At 37.1% G+C, this 19,138-nt stretch overlaps 2 protein-coding genes across 3 annotated transcripts in view; one reads left to right on the top strand and one right to left on the bottom strand.

The window, feature by feature from the left end:
* The window catches only part of LOC309609897 (uncharacterized protein), a 465,108-nt gene that overhangs the window by 262,635 nt on the left and 183,335 nt on the right, over positions 1-19,138 (bottom strand). For both annotated transcript variants that reach the window (XM_082352029.1, XM_082352030.1), the window contains one exon: positions 14,678-14,743. In XM_082352029.1, coding sequence (XP_082208155.1) covers positions 14,678-14,743 — 66 coding nt within the window. The remainder of the gene's footprint in view (positions 1-14,677; positions 14,744-19,138) is intronic.
* Positions 1-19,138, top strand: part of SLC15A5 (solute carrier family 15 member 5) — a 109,041-nt gene that overhangs the window by 41,522 nt on the left and 48,381 nt on the right. Inside the window, 1 exon segment of the mRNA XM_082352037.1 lies at positions 9,877-10,063. Coding sequence (XP_082208163.1) covers positions 9,877-10,063 — 187 coding nt within the window.

Here is a 19,138-nt window from a genome sequence, read left to right as displayed (position 1 = left end):
AGGCTTCCCAACCTGGGGGTCTGGCAACAGGAGGAAGAATTCCCAGAGAATCAGACTTTGAAGGCTAGTGGGATTTGATTGCAGAACTTCCACAGGACTAGAGGAAACAGAGGTTCCACTCTTGGAGGGCACACACAAAATAGTGTGTGCATCAGGACCCAGGGGGAAGGAGCAGTGACCCCATAGGAGACTGAACCAGACCTACCTGCTAGTGTTGGAGGGTCTCCTGAAGAGGTGGGGGGTGGCTGTGACTCACTGAGGGGACAGGGAAACTGGCAGCAGAAGTTCTGGGAAGTACTCCTTGGTGTGAGCCCTCCTGGAATCCACCATTAGCCCCACCAAAGAAACTGTAGGCCCGAGTGCTGGGTTGCCTCAGGCCAAACAACCAACAGGGAGGGAACTCAGCCTCACCCATCAGCAGAGAAGTGGATTAAAGTTTTTCTGAGCTCTGCCCACCAGAGCAACACCCAGCTCTACCCACCACCAGTCCCTCCAATCAGGAAGCTTGCACAAGCCTCTTAGATAGCCTCATCCACCAGAGGGCAGACAGCAGAAGCAAGAAAAACTACAATCCTGCAACCTGTGGAACAAAAACCACATTCACAGAAAGATAGACAAAATGAAAAGGCAGAGGACTATGTACAAGATGAAGGAACATGATAAAACCCCAGAAAAACAACTAAATGAAGTGGAGGCAGGCAAACGTTCAGAAAAAGAATTCAGAATAGGGGCTTCCCTGGTGGCACAGTGGTTGAGAGTCTGCCTGCCGATGCAGGGGACACGGGTTTGAGCCCTGGTCTGGGAGGATCCCACATGCCGTGAAGCAGCTGGGCCCGTGAGCCACAGCTGCTGAGCCTGCGCGTCTGGAGCCTGTGCTCCGCAACAGGAGAGGCCGCGATGGTGAGAGGCCCACGCACCGCGATGAAGGGTGGCCCCCGCTTGCCGCAACTGGAGGGAGCCCTTGCACAGAAGCGAAGACCCAACACAGCCAAAAATAAATAAATAAATTAATTAAATTTAAAAAAAAAAAGCAAAAAAGAATTCAGAATAATTATAGTGAAGATGATCCAGGACTTCGGAAAAAGAATGGAGGCAAAGATGGAGAAGATGCAAGAAATGTTTAACAAAGACCTAGAAGAATTAAAGAACAAACATCTAGAAGAATTAAAGAACAAACAAACAGAAATGAACAATACAATAACTGAATTGAAAAATACACTAGAAGGAATCAATAGCAGAATAACTGAGGCAGAAGAACGGATAAGTAACTTGGAAGACAGAATGGTAGAATTCACTGCTGCAGAACAGAATAAAGAAAAAAGAATGAAAAGAAATGAAGACAGCCTAAGAGACCTCTGGGACAACATTAAACGCACCAACGTTCGCATTATAGGGGTCCCAAAAGGAGAAGGGCGAGAGAAAAAACCCAAGAAAGTATTTGAAGAGATTATAGTCAAAAATTTTCCTAACATGGGAAAGGAAATAGCCACCCAAGTCCAGGAAGTGCAGAGAGTCCCAGGCAGGATAAACCCAAGGAGAAACACACCAAGACACATAGTAATCAAATTGACAAAAATTAAAGACAAAGAAAAATTATTAAAAGAAACAAGGGAAAAATGACAAATACAAGAGAACTCCCATAAGGTTAAGAGCTGATTCCTCAGCAGAAACTCTACAAGCCAGAAGGGTGTCGCACGATATACTTAAAGTGATGAAAGGGAAGAACGTACAACCAAGATTACTCTACCCCACAAGGATCTCATTCAGATTCCACTGAGAAATCAAAAGCTTTACAGACAAGCAAAAGCTAAGAAAATTCAGCACCACCAAACCAGCTCTACAACAAATGCTAAAGGAATGTCTCTAAATGGGAAGCACAAGAGAAGAAAAGGACCTACCAAAACAAACCTAAAACAATTAAGAAAATGGTAATAAGAACATACATATCAATAATTACCTTAAATGTGAATGGATTAAGTGCTCCAACCAAAAGACACAGGTTCGCTGAACGGATACAAAAACAAGACCCATATGTATTCTGTCTACAAGAGATGCACTTTAGACCTAGGGACACATACAGACTGAAAGTGAGGGGGTGGAAAAAAATATTCCATGCAAATGGAAATCAAAAGAAAGCTGGAGTAGCTATACTCATATCAGATAAAATAGACTTTAAAATAAAGAATGTTACAAGAGGCAAGCAAGGACACTACATAATGATCAAGGGATCAATCCAAGAAGAAGATATACCAATTATAAATATATATGCACCCAACGTAGGAGCACCTCAATACATAAGGCAAATGCTAACAGCTCTAAAAGAGGAAATCCACAGTAACACAATAATAGTGGGGGACTTTAACACCTCACTTACACCAATGGACAGATCATCCAAACAGAAAATTAATAAGGAAACACAAGCGTTAAATGACACAATAGACCAGATAGATTTAATTGATATTTATAGGACATTCCATCCAAAAACAGCAGATTACACTTTCTTCTCAAGTGCACACAGAACATTCTCCAGGATAGATCACATCTTGGGTCACAAATCAAGCCTCGGTAAATTTAAGAAAACTGAAATCATATTAAGCATCTTTTCTGACCACAGCGCTATGAGATTAGAAATCAATTACAGGGGAAAAAACGTAAAAAATACAAAAACATGGAGGCTAAACAATGTGTTACTATATAACCAAGAGATCACTGAAGAAATCAAAGAAGAAATCAGAAAATACCTAGAGACAAATGACAACAAAAACATGATGATCCAAAACCTATGGGATTCAGCAAAAGCAGTTCTAAGAGGGAAGTTTACAGCAATACAATCCTACCTCGAGAAACAACAAAAATCTCAAATAAACAATCTAACCTTACACTTAAAGGGACTAGAGAAAGAAAAACAAAGAAAACCCAAAGTCCATAGAAGGTAAGAAATCATAAAGATCAGAGCAGAAATAAATGAAATAGAAACGAAGAAAACAATAGCAAAGATCAATAAAACTAAAAGTTTGTTCTTTGAGAAGATAAACAAAATTGACAAACCTTTAGCCAGACTCATCAAGAAAAAGAGGGGGAGGACTCAAATCAATAAAATTAGAAATGAAAAAGAAGTTACAATGGACACCGCAGAAATATAAAGCATCATGAGAGACTACTACAAGCAACTCTGTGCTAATAAAATGGACAACCTGGAAGAAATGGACACAGTCTTAGAAAGGTATAACCTTCCAAGACTGAACCAAGAAGAAACAGAAAATATAACAGACCAATCACAAGTAATGAAGTTGAAACTGTGATTAAAAATCTTCCAACAAACAAAAGTCCAGGACCTGATGGCTTCACAGGTGAATTCTATCAAACATTTAGAGAAGAGCTAACACCCATCCTTCTCAAACTCTTCTAAAAAATTGCAGAGGAAGGAACACTCCCAAACTCATTCTATGAGGCCACCACCACCCTGATAACAAAATCAGACAAAGATACTACAAAAAAAGAAAATTACAGACCTATATCACTGATGAATATAGATGCAAAAATCCTCAACAAAATACTAGCAAACAGAATCCAACAACACATCTAAAGGATCACGCACCATGATCAAGTGTGATTTATCCCAGGGATGCAAGGATTCTTCAATATACGCAAATCAATCAATGTGATACACCATATTAACAAACTGAAGAATAAAAACCATATGATCATCTCAATAGATGTAGAAAAAGGTTTTGACAAAATTCTACACCCATTTATGATAAAGACTCTCCAGACAGTGGGCATAGAGGGAACCTACCTCAACATAATAAACATATATGACAAACCATAAAATACAAACCCACAGCAAACATCATTCTCAATGGTGAAAAACTGAAAGCATTCCCTCTAAGATCAGGAACAAGACAAGGATGTCCACTCTTGCCACTATTATTCAACACAGTTTTGGGAGTCCTAGCCACGGCAATCAGAGAAGAAAAGGAAATAAAAGGAATACAAATTGGAAAAGAAGAAGTAAAACTGTCACTGTTTGCAGATGACATGATACTATATGTAGATAAGCCTAAAGATGCCAGCAGAAAATTACTAGAGGTAATCAATGAATTTGGTAAAGTAGCAGGATACAAAATTAATGCACAGAAATCTCTTGCATTCCTATACACTAAACAATGAAAGATCAGAAAGAGAAATTAAGGAAACAATCCCATTCACCATTGCAACAAAAAGAATAAAATACCTAGGAATAAACATACCTAAGGATGTAAAATACCTGTACTCAGAAAAACTGTAAGACACTGATGAAAGAAATCAAAGATGACACAAACAGATGGAGAGATATACCATGTTCTTGGATTGGAAGACTCAATATTGTGAAAATGACTATACTACCCAAAGCAATCTACAGATTCAGTGCAATCCCTAGCAAATTACCAGTGACATTTTTTACAGAACTAGAACAAACAATCTTAAAATTTGTATGGAGACACAAAAGACCCCAAATAGCCAAAGCAATCTTGAGGGAAAAAAATGGAGCTGGAGGAATCAGACTCCCTGACTTCAGACTATACTATAAAGCTACAGTAATCAAGACAATATGGTACTGGCACAAAAACCGAAATATAAATCAATGGAACAGGATAGAAAGCCCAGAGATAAACCCACGCACCTATGGTCAACTAGTCTATGACAAAGGAGGCAAGGATATACAGTGGAGAAAAGACAGCCTCTTCAATAAGTGGTGCTGGGAAAACTGGACAGATACATGTAAAAGAATGAAATTAGAACACTCCCTAACACCATACACAAAAATAAACTCAAAATAGATTAAAGACCTAAATGTAAGACTGGACACTATAAAATTCTTAGAGGAAAACATAGGAAGAACACTCTTCGACATAAATCACAGCAAGATCTTTTTTGTCCCACCTCCTAGAGTAATGGAAATAAAAACAGAAATAAACAAATGGGCCTAATGAAACTTAAAGGTTTTTGCACAGCAAAGGCAACTGTATACAAGATGAAAAGACAACCCTCAGTATAGGAGAAAATATTTGCAAAGGAATGAATGGACAAAGGATTAATCTCCAAATATATAAACAGCTCGTGCAGCTCAATATTAAAACAAACAACCCAATCAAAAAATGGGCAGAAGACCTAAATAGACATTTCTCCAAAGAAGACATACAAATGGCCAAGAGGCACATGAAAAGCTGCTCAACATCACTAATTATTAGAGAAATGCAAATCAAAACTACAATGAGGTATCACCTCACACCAGTTAGAATGAGCATCATCAGAAAATCTACAAACAACAAATGCTGGAGAGAGTGTGGAGAAAAGGGAACCCTCCTACACTGCTGGTGGGAATGTAAATTGATACAGCCACTATGGAGAACAGTATGGAAGTTCCTTAAAAAACTAAAAATAGAATTACCATATGACCCAGCAATCCCACTACTAGGCATATACCCAGAGAAAACCATAATTCAAAAAGACACATGCACCCCAATGTTCATTGCAGCACTATTTACAATAGCCAGGTCATGGAAGCAACCTAAATGTCCATCAACAGACAAATGGATAAAGAAGAAGTGGTACATATATACAATGGAATATTACTCGGCCATAAAAAGGAACAAAATTGGGTCATTTGTAGAGACGTGGATGGATCTAGAGACTGTCATACAGAGTGAAGTAAGTCAGAAAGAGAAAAACAAATATTGTATATTAACGCATATATGTGGAATCTAGAAAAATGGTACAGATGAACCGGTTTGCAAGGTAGAAATAGAGACACAGATGTAGAGAACAAACGTATGGACACCAAGGGGGGAAGCGGCGGGGTGGTGGTGGTGGTGGTGTGATGAATTGGGAGATTGGGATTGATATGTAGACACTGATGTGTATAAAATTGATGACTAATAAGAACCTGCTGTATAAAAAAAATAAAAATCTAGAGGGGCTACATCGAAGATTCTGAAAGAAGCTGGGGATGTGCTCCTCTGACTTCTTCCAAGTAAGCAGTCTGCCTCACGTGCTGGAGACTGGTTTGTCACCCATGCTAGAAACCAACATCCATCCTCTACTACTAAGGGGGTTTTCAGATTCTTAAAGAAAAAGGCCGCAGAAAATATTACATTATATTCACACAGAAAATATAAGTAAAGCCAAGCTGAATGAATCAGCTTTTTCTAAAACCTCAACTCCAAAAACTCTTTCTTCACAGGAGTTAATATTTCACTTCATGTTGCCAAACAAAACAAACTTTCAGCAATGGTATCAGAGAGACTTGGTGTTGGGAAATACTTTCACTGAGGCTGAAGTCTGATCCGGTAGCCTCTCTTCTCATGTTAACGTCCACCTTCCATTCCAAGAAACTCATTTAAACATATTTATCACTACAGGGTAGAAACAGTTTGTAAATCCAGGTTAGCTGTTTCTAACATATGCCAGGAGTATTCAAACACAGCGATTTCAGATGATAGAGTAACTGCTTGGAAGTTATTTGGATTATTTTAACATAACTGAACTAAGAGAATCCACATTAAACTTTGGGTGCTTGTTCCTGCAATAAGTAAATGTAACAACTGCTATTTATTAGCTGCTACATAATGCTGGAGTTGTGATGGGCTTCCCTAACTTTTAATCATAAGAGCCCTCAACCAGCTAAGGTCTTTTGCTAGCTGTTGATGGTTAGACTTCAAGCTTTGGTAGTGGGTGTATTCTTTTAACCTCAGAAGGGGAGGAGAAAGATGGTAGTTTTGTAAGCTTGGATAGACACTCTAAGCCACAGCTTTGACACACAAGTAAAAGCATGATGCCTATTTAGTTCTAGAGTAGTGTAGGTGAGCAGATAAGGTGTGCATATCTACAGGTGAACTTTTAAAACATATCACCATTTGCATCCCACACACTTTAATCACTGTCTCCCATATTGTTCTAGAACTGTACTATTCAATATGGTAGCCACTTGTTGCTCTTGAGCATTTGGAATGTGCCTTGTCCAAGAAGAAACATACTATATGTGTAAAATACCAGATTTTGAAGACTCAATATGAAAAAAAACCCATGTAAATATCTCATTAATAATTTTTATATTGATCATGCTAAAATATTTTTACTTTATTGGGTTAAATAAATGTATTAAAATTTTTAAAAATATCATGAAAACATCTTAGAATGGAGAAATTAATCATGAGTACAAAATTACTAATGGTTCCGTGGGACGCCTCGAACCTTCTGTGCAAATAGCACAAATTACTGATTCTTACCTTCATAATGTAGTGACACCTGATTTTTTTTTTACTAAGCTCGAGTCTTCTCTGTAAACTGTTACATATTTTTAAATTTAACATAAATTAGAATAAATTTTGATAAGCTAATTGTTAAGCATATCACCAAACCTAGATGCCTAGTTTATTGCAAAGAACAAATACTAATACTTATTTACCACCTATATGTGTCAGAGCCTCTAAAAGATGACTTCACAGTGTCTAATTTAACCCCCAAAGCAAGCCTAGAGGGCAGATTTTATTATTCTAAATTTGAGTCTCAGAGACATCAAGTGACTTGCAATTTGTTCTTGGTTACCCTACTAGCATATGGCAGAGTGACTATTCCTACCCCAGGCTGGTATCAATGCACACACTTTGCTGTTACCCACTATGCCTCTCTTGCAGCTGGGTTAAAAATCCCTGGTACAGACTATACAGGTTCCAAAATCATATACAGTAATGTTATACCAGAAACTTCAAAGAAAATGGTTAGAATGTACTTCTCAAGGGAGGCAGAGGAAACTTCCATTGGGATAGGCTGGAATAAGATTTTTGCCTCCAGATGAAATAATCACCAGTATAAAGGCAATCAAAATACCAAGAATAAAACATCATCAAATTCCATATTTTAAATTCAGTAGCCATTATTGACCTTCAGTTCCAAGACATACATTTAAAATATGTTGATATTAAGGCCAATGATGTTGCCATTTGACATTACTGGCCATTCAAAGGTGAAAATGAATCTTTATTGACAGCAGTTATTCCTGAATTCTCAGAGGCTTGTATGAAATAAAAGTATTTAAAATTTTAAAAGGAGATGATTTCAGAACTTGAGGCAGAAGCAGAAATGATTTCAAGCTTTCAAGACATCGGGGCCTTTTTTTAGATTATGCAATATATTAATATTGCTTCACTAAAGATTAATAGTACATTTGCCACATTATTAAGTTAACAGGTTTCTGTGTCTGTGATTCATGCCGATAATAACTTTATTCCTGTTAACAATAATTCTCGCTTGAAATCAGTAACAGAAACTTCCAAGTTGTGCTGAGATCCTTTCAGTCTTAGAGTAGTTCTGCTGCCAGCACTATTTTAAAAACCATCCTTCATTTTCCTCTGACTGGGGATACATGCTTAATATTTTGATTGAACTAGGGCAGAACTAGCCAATACTCCCTTCCCTCTTGCCATCTGTACCCAGCCAAAACAATCCTGTTTACAATCCCAAGGGTCAAATTAAAGATTGGAAGATAAATTATCACCAGGACATATTTTATACAGATAGAAAGAATCTCAGTGAAAATGTGGTCCATTCCTGGGTTTAGGCAGTTAACATAGCAATAGGCTCATTTTACAACTGGCAGGCTGGTTATGACTCTGCTTCTCCTTATACCTTCTCGAATTGCACAATTGATAATAGAGAAGGAGTTAGTGAAGGTTTCAAACAAGAAGTTGTCATCTGGATGTTTGAGCCGGGTTGCTCTCCCAGGATGGAGGTAAGGCAGGAAGCCTAATGTAGTTCACACACTGTAAGAAAAAATGGAGAATCCATTCCTCAAGGACAAGACTTGGGTTGACTTTCTCGCCAAGCCACTCAGTAGCTTTGTGTGCCCCTGGGAATTAAAGAAATACTCTGTGCTACTAAAGATAATGACAAAGATGTGATTATTGCAACACAGCTCAGGAACTAGAAAAGTGAGGAGATGCCCCTTTTCCTGTGACATTGTGCTTTAGTTCTGATGTTGTGACCTAATGAGAGGTTAGGAATACTTGAAGAGACTCCAAGTTAATGTTAGAGTTTTAGTTAGTATTAGGGTTTTTTTTTAAAATGAAGAAATTCTAACACTACCTTGAGGGTTTCCAGTGAGGTAGAGGTGTTGTTGGTGTTTTGTTTTGTTTTTTATTTCTGCTACTTTATTGTGCAACTCTTTTCATGGAGTTCCCTTTTTGGTCCTCTAGTGCCACACAATTAGTTTAAAAGGAGAGTATAGACATAAGTATGTTTTCTCTCCCTTTTCTCGTTTTACTTGGCTTATGTTAAAAACAAGGCCAATCCAGGGAGCCTATAAAGACAGCCTACAACAAGTAATGTGTTTCCTCACTGGGTCCCCTCTTCTTAGAGAAAAATCATTCTTACCTATTTTGCCATCAAACTCGATGCTATTTAAAGGATCTAGTCTAGCCCCAAACTATTTTTTAATCCAGGTGAAAATGAAAGTCTTAATACTTTCTACTGGCTTTTGCTTTACTGTTGGGAAAAACAAAAAGCTTATTTGCTTATATGCAAAATTTGTTACTTGCTTTCTTATGTGTCATCCCAAGCACAAAATTAGGGTCACTTTTACTTTTCCAAGGAAAATTAAGAAGATAGACTAGATGACAAAATATTCGTCCATAAAGAATCAGTAGAATTGTCAATAGACTAAACACAGTTCCTACTCTCCTTTGTCAGTTCATAATCATGACCTTGAAGACCTGGGGAACATCCAGCTCATCTGTCACAGAGTACTGGCAAGGGACAAGGCATCTGCCACAGGACACTTCCTCCAAAGTTACTTTAACCATTGTCTTACTGAATGGCTCTTTCCCCCTTCAAATACAGATTCCTTCAGGATATTATCTGCAGACCATGAATTCCAACCTGAATTTGGGTGGATTTCTTCTGCCAGTTGCAGTAATGAATGTCGCCAGCATCCTACCACTACTAATTCTAGCTCCTTTCATGGAGTATTTCAGCACCTGCCTATTTCCCTCTAAGAGAGATGGCCCATTTCTGTTGGCATGCATTAGTAAGTACAACTTACCATTTCAAGTGAATGGTTTACAACTTTTAAAATAAAAAAACACTGTACTAGGATCTAAGCTAGCTATATGCTCCGGAGTAGAGTCTGATTTTGACAAATTGGGAAGAAGGTGAATTTGAGAGTGATTATGTCCATCTTCTCAAATCTCTACCTAGACATCAGTGTCCCATTTTCTTCTCATCCTTTTATGCTTCCTCAGAAGACACACATAAAGACTTGGTGCAACTTCCAGTGCCACCAAATGGCCTCTTCTTCTTCAAGTAAAGCAGTCTCTACTCCTAAGTCGATGCTGAGAATGTTCTTAAAAATTAACACAGGTAATGGACCTAAAAAATAATGCTGGGCTATACTTGGGAGGCTTTAACTTCTGAACCAGCAGAAAAATTTATTAAAAGTTAGTTGTATTCACAGCTTTAATATAGTACTTCTTCCAATAGTAAAGTGTATAACAATAATTTTCAAACATTTTTTCCAGCTTTATTGAGATATAATTGACACACTGTATAAGTTTAAGGTGCACAGTGTCATGAATTGATGCAAGTCTATACTGCAAAATATTTATCACAATAAGGTTAATTAACACATCCTTTACCTCACATAATTACAGCTTTGTTGTTGTTATGGTCTACTCCTATTTTTTTTAATTAATTTATTTTATTTTATTTATTTTTGGCTGCATTGGGTCTTCATTGCTGCTTGTGGGCTTTCTCTAGTTGCAGCGAGCGGGGGCTACTCTTCGTTGCGGTGCGCGGGCTTCTCATTGTGGTGGCTTCTCTCGTTGTGGAGCACGGGCTCTAGGAGCACGGGCTTCAATAGTTGTGGCACGTGGGATCTAGAGCACAGGCTCAGTAGTTGTGGCGCACGGGCTTAGTTGCTCTGCGGCATGTGGGATCTTCCTGGACCAGGGATCAAACCTGTGTCCCCTGCATTGGCAGGCGGATTCTTTGGTCTACTCCCATTTTTTAAAGTGAAAAAAAATGTAGGACTTCTTACTCAGAACACAATCAATAGACTGTAAAATAAAATTTCTGCCAGTGAAATGGGAGAGGAGGAGCATTCAGGTCACACCCTCCTCTGCCTTGCTGTGGTCCCTCAGGTGCTGCCATGGAACAAGAGGACAAACGATGGTACAGGAAAACCAGGCTCACTCTAACGACCAGAGATGGGGGGTCTCAGCCCCTGCTCAGCTACTGAGCTGCTCCTGGGTGAACTGGAAAAGCCACTTAACCTTTTTTGTCTTCTAGTTCACTTATTTTTTTTATTGAGGGGAATGCCCGAGATAAATTTTGGGTTCCTTTGTTCTGTAAGACTTTTGAAATAATTCAGGGTGACATCAGTACCTGGAGCCCAGTTGGGACACAGAGTGAAAGCTCTATAAATGTTAACTAATATTGAGTCATCATTTGCAAGGGGCAGGTCTCATTGTTTGGTGAGTATAAACACAAAACAAAGGGAGTTTGAAACGCTTAAGAAATAGCACGCAATGGCAACCTTATGTCTTATCGTCTACTTGAGAAATAATTTCATTGAAATAGCCAAGGTCAAGCAACTGAAAGATTCTTTTCTCTTGGTTAACCAGTTGTTATTCTTAATGCCTCCTTTGTAGAGATCTGTGAAGACCAAGCAGTCTTCTAGTAACCCATTATTATATATTTTGCTGTTTCTCTGTTTATAAGTTACATTTTAGGGTATGTGCTTCCTATTTACCAAAGCCATCAACAAGATCACTCCAGATCACATCACAAAGTAGATTTGTTTTTGGAAAGAACTCAAAGTGACTAAACTCTCCCTAGTTTATTTTGTTATCTTCAACTGTAGAGGTCTTTAGTGCATATTCTGTTTTGATTTATTCCATAAGCCAGTAACCCTGACATTCTTTATTGTCATAGGTTTAGGCAAACTATAAATCTTAATAGGTTTTGACAGTTCTTAAATCTTAAAAAGTGCTTTTTTTGTCTGCCAGTGAAATCCAAAACAGTATTAGTGAATGCCCGGCAGTATTTGAGGATACAAAAGAAAAGTAAGACATCGTACCTACCCACAGCAAGTGTACTATTAATATATTGAATGCAGAAAAAAATGGGGGTAAATTTACATTGCAAAATCCCAGAAACTTTGGCAGTCCTGTCCAGAATCATGAAAATTCAGTCTAAGCTTCCAAATTATGCTTTAGTACTAAAAAAAATTTTTAATTGGGCTACTTTAGAGAAATATGGTATACAACATGGCTGAAAGAACTACTTTAAAAATCCTTCCTGGGAATTCCCTGGCAGTTCAGTGGTTAGGACTCCACATTTTCACTGCTGACCAAGTGAGGGCTCGGGTTCAGTCGCTGGTTGGAGAACTAAGATCCCGAAAGCCATGCTGTGCAGCCAAAAAAAAATCCTGAGAATAAGAAATCTTAAATTCACTTGAAATATGAGCAACTTTCTCTTGGACAATTCTCCACTCTTGCATATTTGAAATTATATCTATTCTTAAAGAAGTGTGTGTGCTTTTCTGGATAGAGCAAAGTTAGACAGAGTTATCTAACATATTGTTTGATGTTAATGAACTAAATATTCCCTGTGAAGATTGGTAACAGACTTATTGGGCAGGAAAAAGAAAAAAACTAGATTCATCTAAAAAAACTGAGCTATATTCTTCTGCATACAGAATACTGAATTCAGTTGTTTCTAAGCCAGACTCCATTCATTTGTTCATTTACATATTTGTTCACTTATTTGCATAATATTTTGCTATGGGAATATAAAGAGGTATGCATCTTTTTAACTAAATGTTTGCTTAAGTTTTCCATATTCTGCTTGTGATTATGGAAGATTAATAAGTTTTATCAGGACATATAAACATAAACCTAGGGTACTTTTTGATAGTAATTTACATAACTGAATTAACCTAACATTAAAATTTACTTTCACTTTGAACCCAAGTGCCTTGAAAATGTGAGTGAAGTATATAAATATATAAATTATGAACATACAAATATTTATGAATTCCTAATTGGAACCTAGGCACCTTCATATACATACCCCACTTAACTTCATGATAATTCATCATTTACTAGGTCAAGGGTCTCAAAGATAATGTCTTATTTGAATTCAGACCTTCTAATTCTAAGCCCATTGCATCATCATCATAATCATCATTATCATTATTCCACTTACCAGCCATACATAGTTCTTAGATTATAGAAGTTATCAGTATTAATTTGGAAACCTGACTGCTATTTCCAATTAAGGCTATGAAGTGAATGAAAAATTCTTTTGTCATCACAATGAGTAGTTGCTCCTGGAGTCTCCCACTCCCTTTCACATTCAGTCGTTCCCCATCATGTTTAAGGAGGAAGATGGTATAGACAATGACGATGCCTAGTGTTTGACATGGATAATCACAGCCCAGGCCAAGAGTGAGGGATAGAGAAATCTCATTCAGTTGGTCAAACTAGAAATTTAATAAAGGGAAAAAAATGAGCTCACTTTCCTTCATCTAGCTCATAAACAATGCAACGAAAGAGGAGTTTCTTATTCAAGATAGGACATTCTTGAGTTTATCAGCTAAAGAAATGAACAAGTGTACCAAAGTACCAACAATAAAAAAATCTCCAAACCTTCCAGAACTGTGAAAGGCAAAGGTTTGATACGCTCAGAGTGTTTCATCAAGACTGTATTTTCCTAATGTTACATGTGACAGATTTGTCTGTTTAAAAGTCAACCTTAATATACTACAAATCTAGAATTAGTGATATTGTGATTTATCCTCTGTCATCGTTGGATATCCTTTGTTTTAGGCTTTTTCAGTTCAAAAATGTTTACACCATGAGTATTTCCTTTCCTTGCCATTAATTAAAGCCCTGGAGTATGTGGCATTTAGTAGCTAGTGCTGACACACACAAGCATTAATCTGACTAAAATTAGCCTAATTAAGATTGTTATTAAGCCTTATACAAAGCAGAAGTGTACAACACAGTAGGTAGCAATTATCTTGGCTTTTAAGTAGCACTGATATTGAAATGCAGATGAAGTATATTCAAATATCTGCCAGACCTTCCTCTTTAAAATAAAACTTGAAAATTCAAATTCTAACTTAAAGTCTTTTATGATATAGGTACAGCCAAGGTGTTGGTTCCTTTTTGTATAACCATTAACTTCTACTAGTTCTAATAATTGGCAGTAATATAAAATTTCTTTTTGGTTGGAATCAAAATGCTTGATAAATTAAAAACCAAGTCAGAGATCCAATCACCTTAATTGAAAGAAGGATTATTTCATCAAAACTACCTTTTCTCTATTATAGTTTTTAGAACTGTGACATTTTTCCAAGAAACATCACAGTGTATACCCATCGCAAAATACCTGGCAAGAGGAAGTGTATAAACACTAAAAGGAGTAACATGCAAATATCTAGCCTGAATAACTCGTTCATTCGGTTGTTCACTTGTTTAATAAAAGCACGTTAATGTTCTCAGGTTCTTACTTTTAAAGTTGACATGAACACTGGAATTAAATTTGAGGTGAAGTAGACCATCTAGTAAGCCATCTGAAGCAATAATTTATGCTTACAGATACATTTGTATAACTGATCTCCATGTAAATGAGTTACCTGTTCCAGATTCAGAAGTTAAAACACAAAATGAAGCTGAATCTCCGGAAATGAGTTCCCAGTGGTCTAAAGAGAAACGAAAGACAGAATATGGAAAGCTCAATTCAAATACAGGAACATACCACTAGTAGGAGAAACAATAAAGCAAAAAACATATGCCATTCTAATAGTGGGTGAGAAAGATCTTCCACAAAGGCAGCAGATATGTATGATGATAAAATCACAGCTGTCTCTATAAGAATGTTTTATGGACACCAGTATATTCTTACATTAGCTAATTTCATATTCTCAGAATTTTCCAAAATCATGGATCCAAGGGCAATTTCTCAAGGACTCAATAGAATTCCATACTTACTGTTATGTTACATATCAGAGACTCATACATCAAACTGCACATAAAAAACCCATAGTTTTCTCAGTGAGGTAAATTTAGCCAATAATGGAAGAATCTTAACATATCTATATTGTAGTATTAGATTCTGCTTCAATAGGAAATGGCAAGTACAACCGAAATGTTTGAATAAATTCTGACTTTTAAAAATTTCATTGTGGTCTAGTTTGGAAAATTATTACATGGTGGGATAATAGAATAAACTATAAGAGCTTTAAGACTTTTATAGACCTGTCTACAATCACACAGCCAATATTAAAACATACATTATTTATCTGAATATAATATCTCCTTTGGAACCATGTGCTTTATCTTGTAAATACAGATCTGCTAGAGGTGTAAAATGTGTACATTCTGATAAACTGCACTCTGCTTTGGACGAGTTATGATCTAATAGAAGTTAGGAATAAAAATGGAGCAGATTAAATTTAGGTTGGAATCCAACTTTGTTATGAATTTTTAAAAAGCCATTTTTCACTTGCACCAGAGTGCAGAAGCAAATAAAAAGCAAATGTAGTTACCTAGATGCTTCAGGTAAAATACACTTTGCCCTAAAATATCTAGGTAAATGAGTTAAATATTTGTGCTTTGCTTGAAATTGTCTGGAGAACTATCTTTCATTGGATTTTCCTAGACCAGGTCTCATAGTGCTCTAGAGAAGTTTAATGTGTGTAGAAATCTTCTTGGATCTTGTTGAATGCAGATCTGATTCAGTCCTTCTAGGATGAAGCTTGAGATTCTGTATGTCTAGCAAGCTTCCAGGTGATCCCTAAGCTGTTGATCAGGGACTATACTTTGAGTTTCAAGGACAGAGCAAGAGGCCAAGAGACTTCTCTCTCACATTCCACGTCTATGTACAGGAAACAGAGGCCCAGGTAAAAATGCCACAATTCCGCATCAAGTCAGAGCTAAAATTCCTCAGTAGGCAATAAAAACTGATGATTAAACCAAGGTTTGGCCAAACCACTACACTCATGGGCCAAATCTGGCCCACGATTTGCTTTTGCACTGTGTGCAAACTAAGAATTATTTTCACAGATGAACATTTGCAATTGATTTGATAAGAAATGATAATTTTGCATACCAATGAAGTGAAATTGCATCCCCCCAAAAAAGAATTATTATTTTGAATTTCATCAATAAAAAATTTGTAGAAATTTATTCTATCTCTTGTAACATAAGTACCTACATATCTTCAAAATATTGCCTTTTGTCCCACAAAAACTAAAATATTTATTACTGGCCTTTTACAAAATGTGCTTATCTCTTGTCTAAACTAATGTCTCTAATGCTATAAACATTCCTGGATAAAATATCAATATAAGCCATTTTACATAGGACAGGTGATAACCAAAAAAAAAAAGGGGAGGTGGACATGATATTTTTTATCTAGATTTACACTAAATTAGTTAGAATGAGAGGTATCATAGAAGATACTCATAGAATTCAAATTCTGAAACAAGAAAGCCAAGAAATTTTGAAAACTTATTTCTATCTACCTTAACACCTTCTTTAAAGTTCATGGGACTAGCCTACAATTTAATTGCACAATTTGAACAATTTAATTTGTATGTAATATCTGAACATACCTGTGATCAGTTTGCTAGTGCTATCAGAACAAGACACCATAAACTAGGTGGCTTTCACAACAGAAATTTATTTACAGTTCTGGAGGCTAGAAGTCCAAGATTAATGTGTTGGCAGGTTTAATTTCTCCTGAGGCCTCTCCCCTTGCCTTGCAGATGGCCTGCCTTCTTGCTGTGTTGTCACCCTTCCTTTCTTCTGTGTATGCACAGACTTGGTATCTTTTCCTCTGCTTACAAAGATACCAGTCATATTGCCTTAGGGCCCCACGCTTATGACCTCACTTAACCTTAATTACCTCTTTAAAGGCTCTGTCTCCAAATAATCACTTTGGGGGTTAGGGCTTCAACATATGAATTTTAGAAGGAACACAATTCAGTCAATTGTGTGTGTGTGTGTGTGTGTGTGTGTGTGTGTATGAAATTGGGTTGCATATTATGCTAGATTGGCAGCATTTTTTCCTTTTTCAGTGTACATAAGAACGTTTCCTCATATAGTTAAATTAATCTGAGATTCAGGGAAGTGTGGTAGGTCAGAAAACAAATAGTACTGAAAGTTTTTTAACAATAAGTAACAGTGTCTGGCCCCTGCTTTCTCTATATCCAGTCATAATTTCCAGAGGTAAATCATTTTTAAATTTTAGGTGTTATTTGTCTAAGTTAATATTGCTAAAGAATATGATTATAAAATATTTTTAAACAATAATCATATATATATCATTGCAAAACCAAAGAAAGAATTTATTTTTCTGCACTTAATAAGTAGGTGATTTTCCCCAATTTTTTTTTCTTGACCTCACCACACAGCTTGTGGGATCTTAGTTCCCTGACCAGGGATTGAACCTGGGCCCTTGGCAGTGAGAGCATGAAGTCCTAACCATTGAACTGCCAGGAAATTCCCACCAGTTATTTAATTAAAAAGTTTCCTTAAATTTGCAAACTGCTCTACCAGTTACCACTAGCTTTTTCCCAGTACTAACACATATAGGGTAATGTACTAATGGCCCCTTTTCTTCCGGAAATCTTGCAGTTGCAGACTTCCACGTCTTTGTTCTCTATCTCGACTCTAGATCTGCTGCTGGTGCTTGCCTCTGTTAGGTCTCTTGCTTACCTCGCTTCCACTTTCTTGGTTTACTCCCTCTTTTATTACCCTTTATCTCTAAGCAGCTTTCTAAGAAAGGGTATGTGGAGGTAAAATTTCCAAGTACTTATGTGACTACAAAGTCTTCTTTACCCTCATACTTGATTAATTGGTTGAAATCACCTTTCTTCAGAATTTTAAAACCATCACTCTATCGTCATCAGGGACTTGAATGACTATTGAGAAGCCCAGTGCCCTTCTGATGTTCATTCCTATGTTTATGACCTCTTTTCCTAACTGGAACACTCTTCTCCCTACCTATGATATTCCAAAATGTCATATTATTGTGCCCTGGTGAAGGTCTTTTCAACCACTGTACTCTTCACCAGGTGGACTCTTTCATTCAGAGAAATGTTCTGTTATTTTTTAAAAATAATTTCCTCTCCTTCATTTCTCTGTATTTCTTTTGTCAATTCCTATTGATCAGCTGTTGAACCCTCCTAAAATAATCCAATAAGTCTCTTTAAAAAACAACAACAATAAACCTTTATTGAGGTATGATTGACCTACAAATAGTTTATAATTTTTTGTGTGTGATAAGAACACAACATAGGGCTTCCCTGGTGGTGCAGTGGTTAAGAATCCACCTGCCAGTGCAGGGGACATGGGTTCAAGCCCTGGTCCGGGAAGATCCTACATGCCGCAGAGCAACTAAGCCCGTGCACCACAACTACTGAGCCTGTGCTCTAGAGCCCGCAAACCACAACTACCGAACCTGTGTGCTGCAACTACTGAAGTCTGCATGCCTAGAGCCCGTGCTCTGCAACAAGAGAAGCCACCGCAGTGAGAAGCCCGCGCACTGCAATGAAAGAGTAGCCCCCGCTCACCGCAACTAGAGAAAGTCTGTGTGCAAGCAACAAAGACCCAACGCAGCCAAAAATAAAATAAATAAATTTATAAAAAAAAAGAACACAACATAAGATCTACCCTCTTAGCAAATTTTTTAAGTATATAGTAGAATATTATTAACTATAGGTACTGTGCTGTACGGTAGATCTCTAGGACTTATTCGTCTAGTATAACAGAAACTTTGTATACTTTGATGAATACCTCCTCATTTCTCCCTCCTCCTGCCCCTGGCAACTACCATTCTACTCTCTGTTTCAATGAGCTTGATTATTTTATATTCCATATAAAAGTGATATCATGTAGTATTTGTCCTTCCATGTCTGGCTTACTCCACTTAGCAAAATGTTCTCCAAGTTCATCCATGTTGTCACAAATCTCTTGATTTCTTTCTGTTTTAAGGCTGAATAATACTCCATTGTGTGTATACGCCACATTTTTCTTTATCTATTTATCCATTGATGGACATTATGTTGTTTGCATGTCTTGGCTATTGTAAC

This window comes from Balaenoptera borealis (assembly GCF_965194805.1).
Source record: "Balaenoptera borealis genome assembly, chromosome: 13".
Taxonomy (NCBI): Eukaryota; Metazoa; Chordata; class Mammalia; order Artiodactyla; family Balaenopteridae; genus Balaenoptera; species Balaenoptera borealis.
Note: the sequence above shows the minus strand (reverse complement) of the source record. Positions and strands in the feature narration are given on the sequence as shown.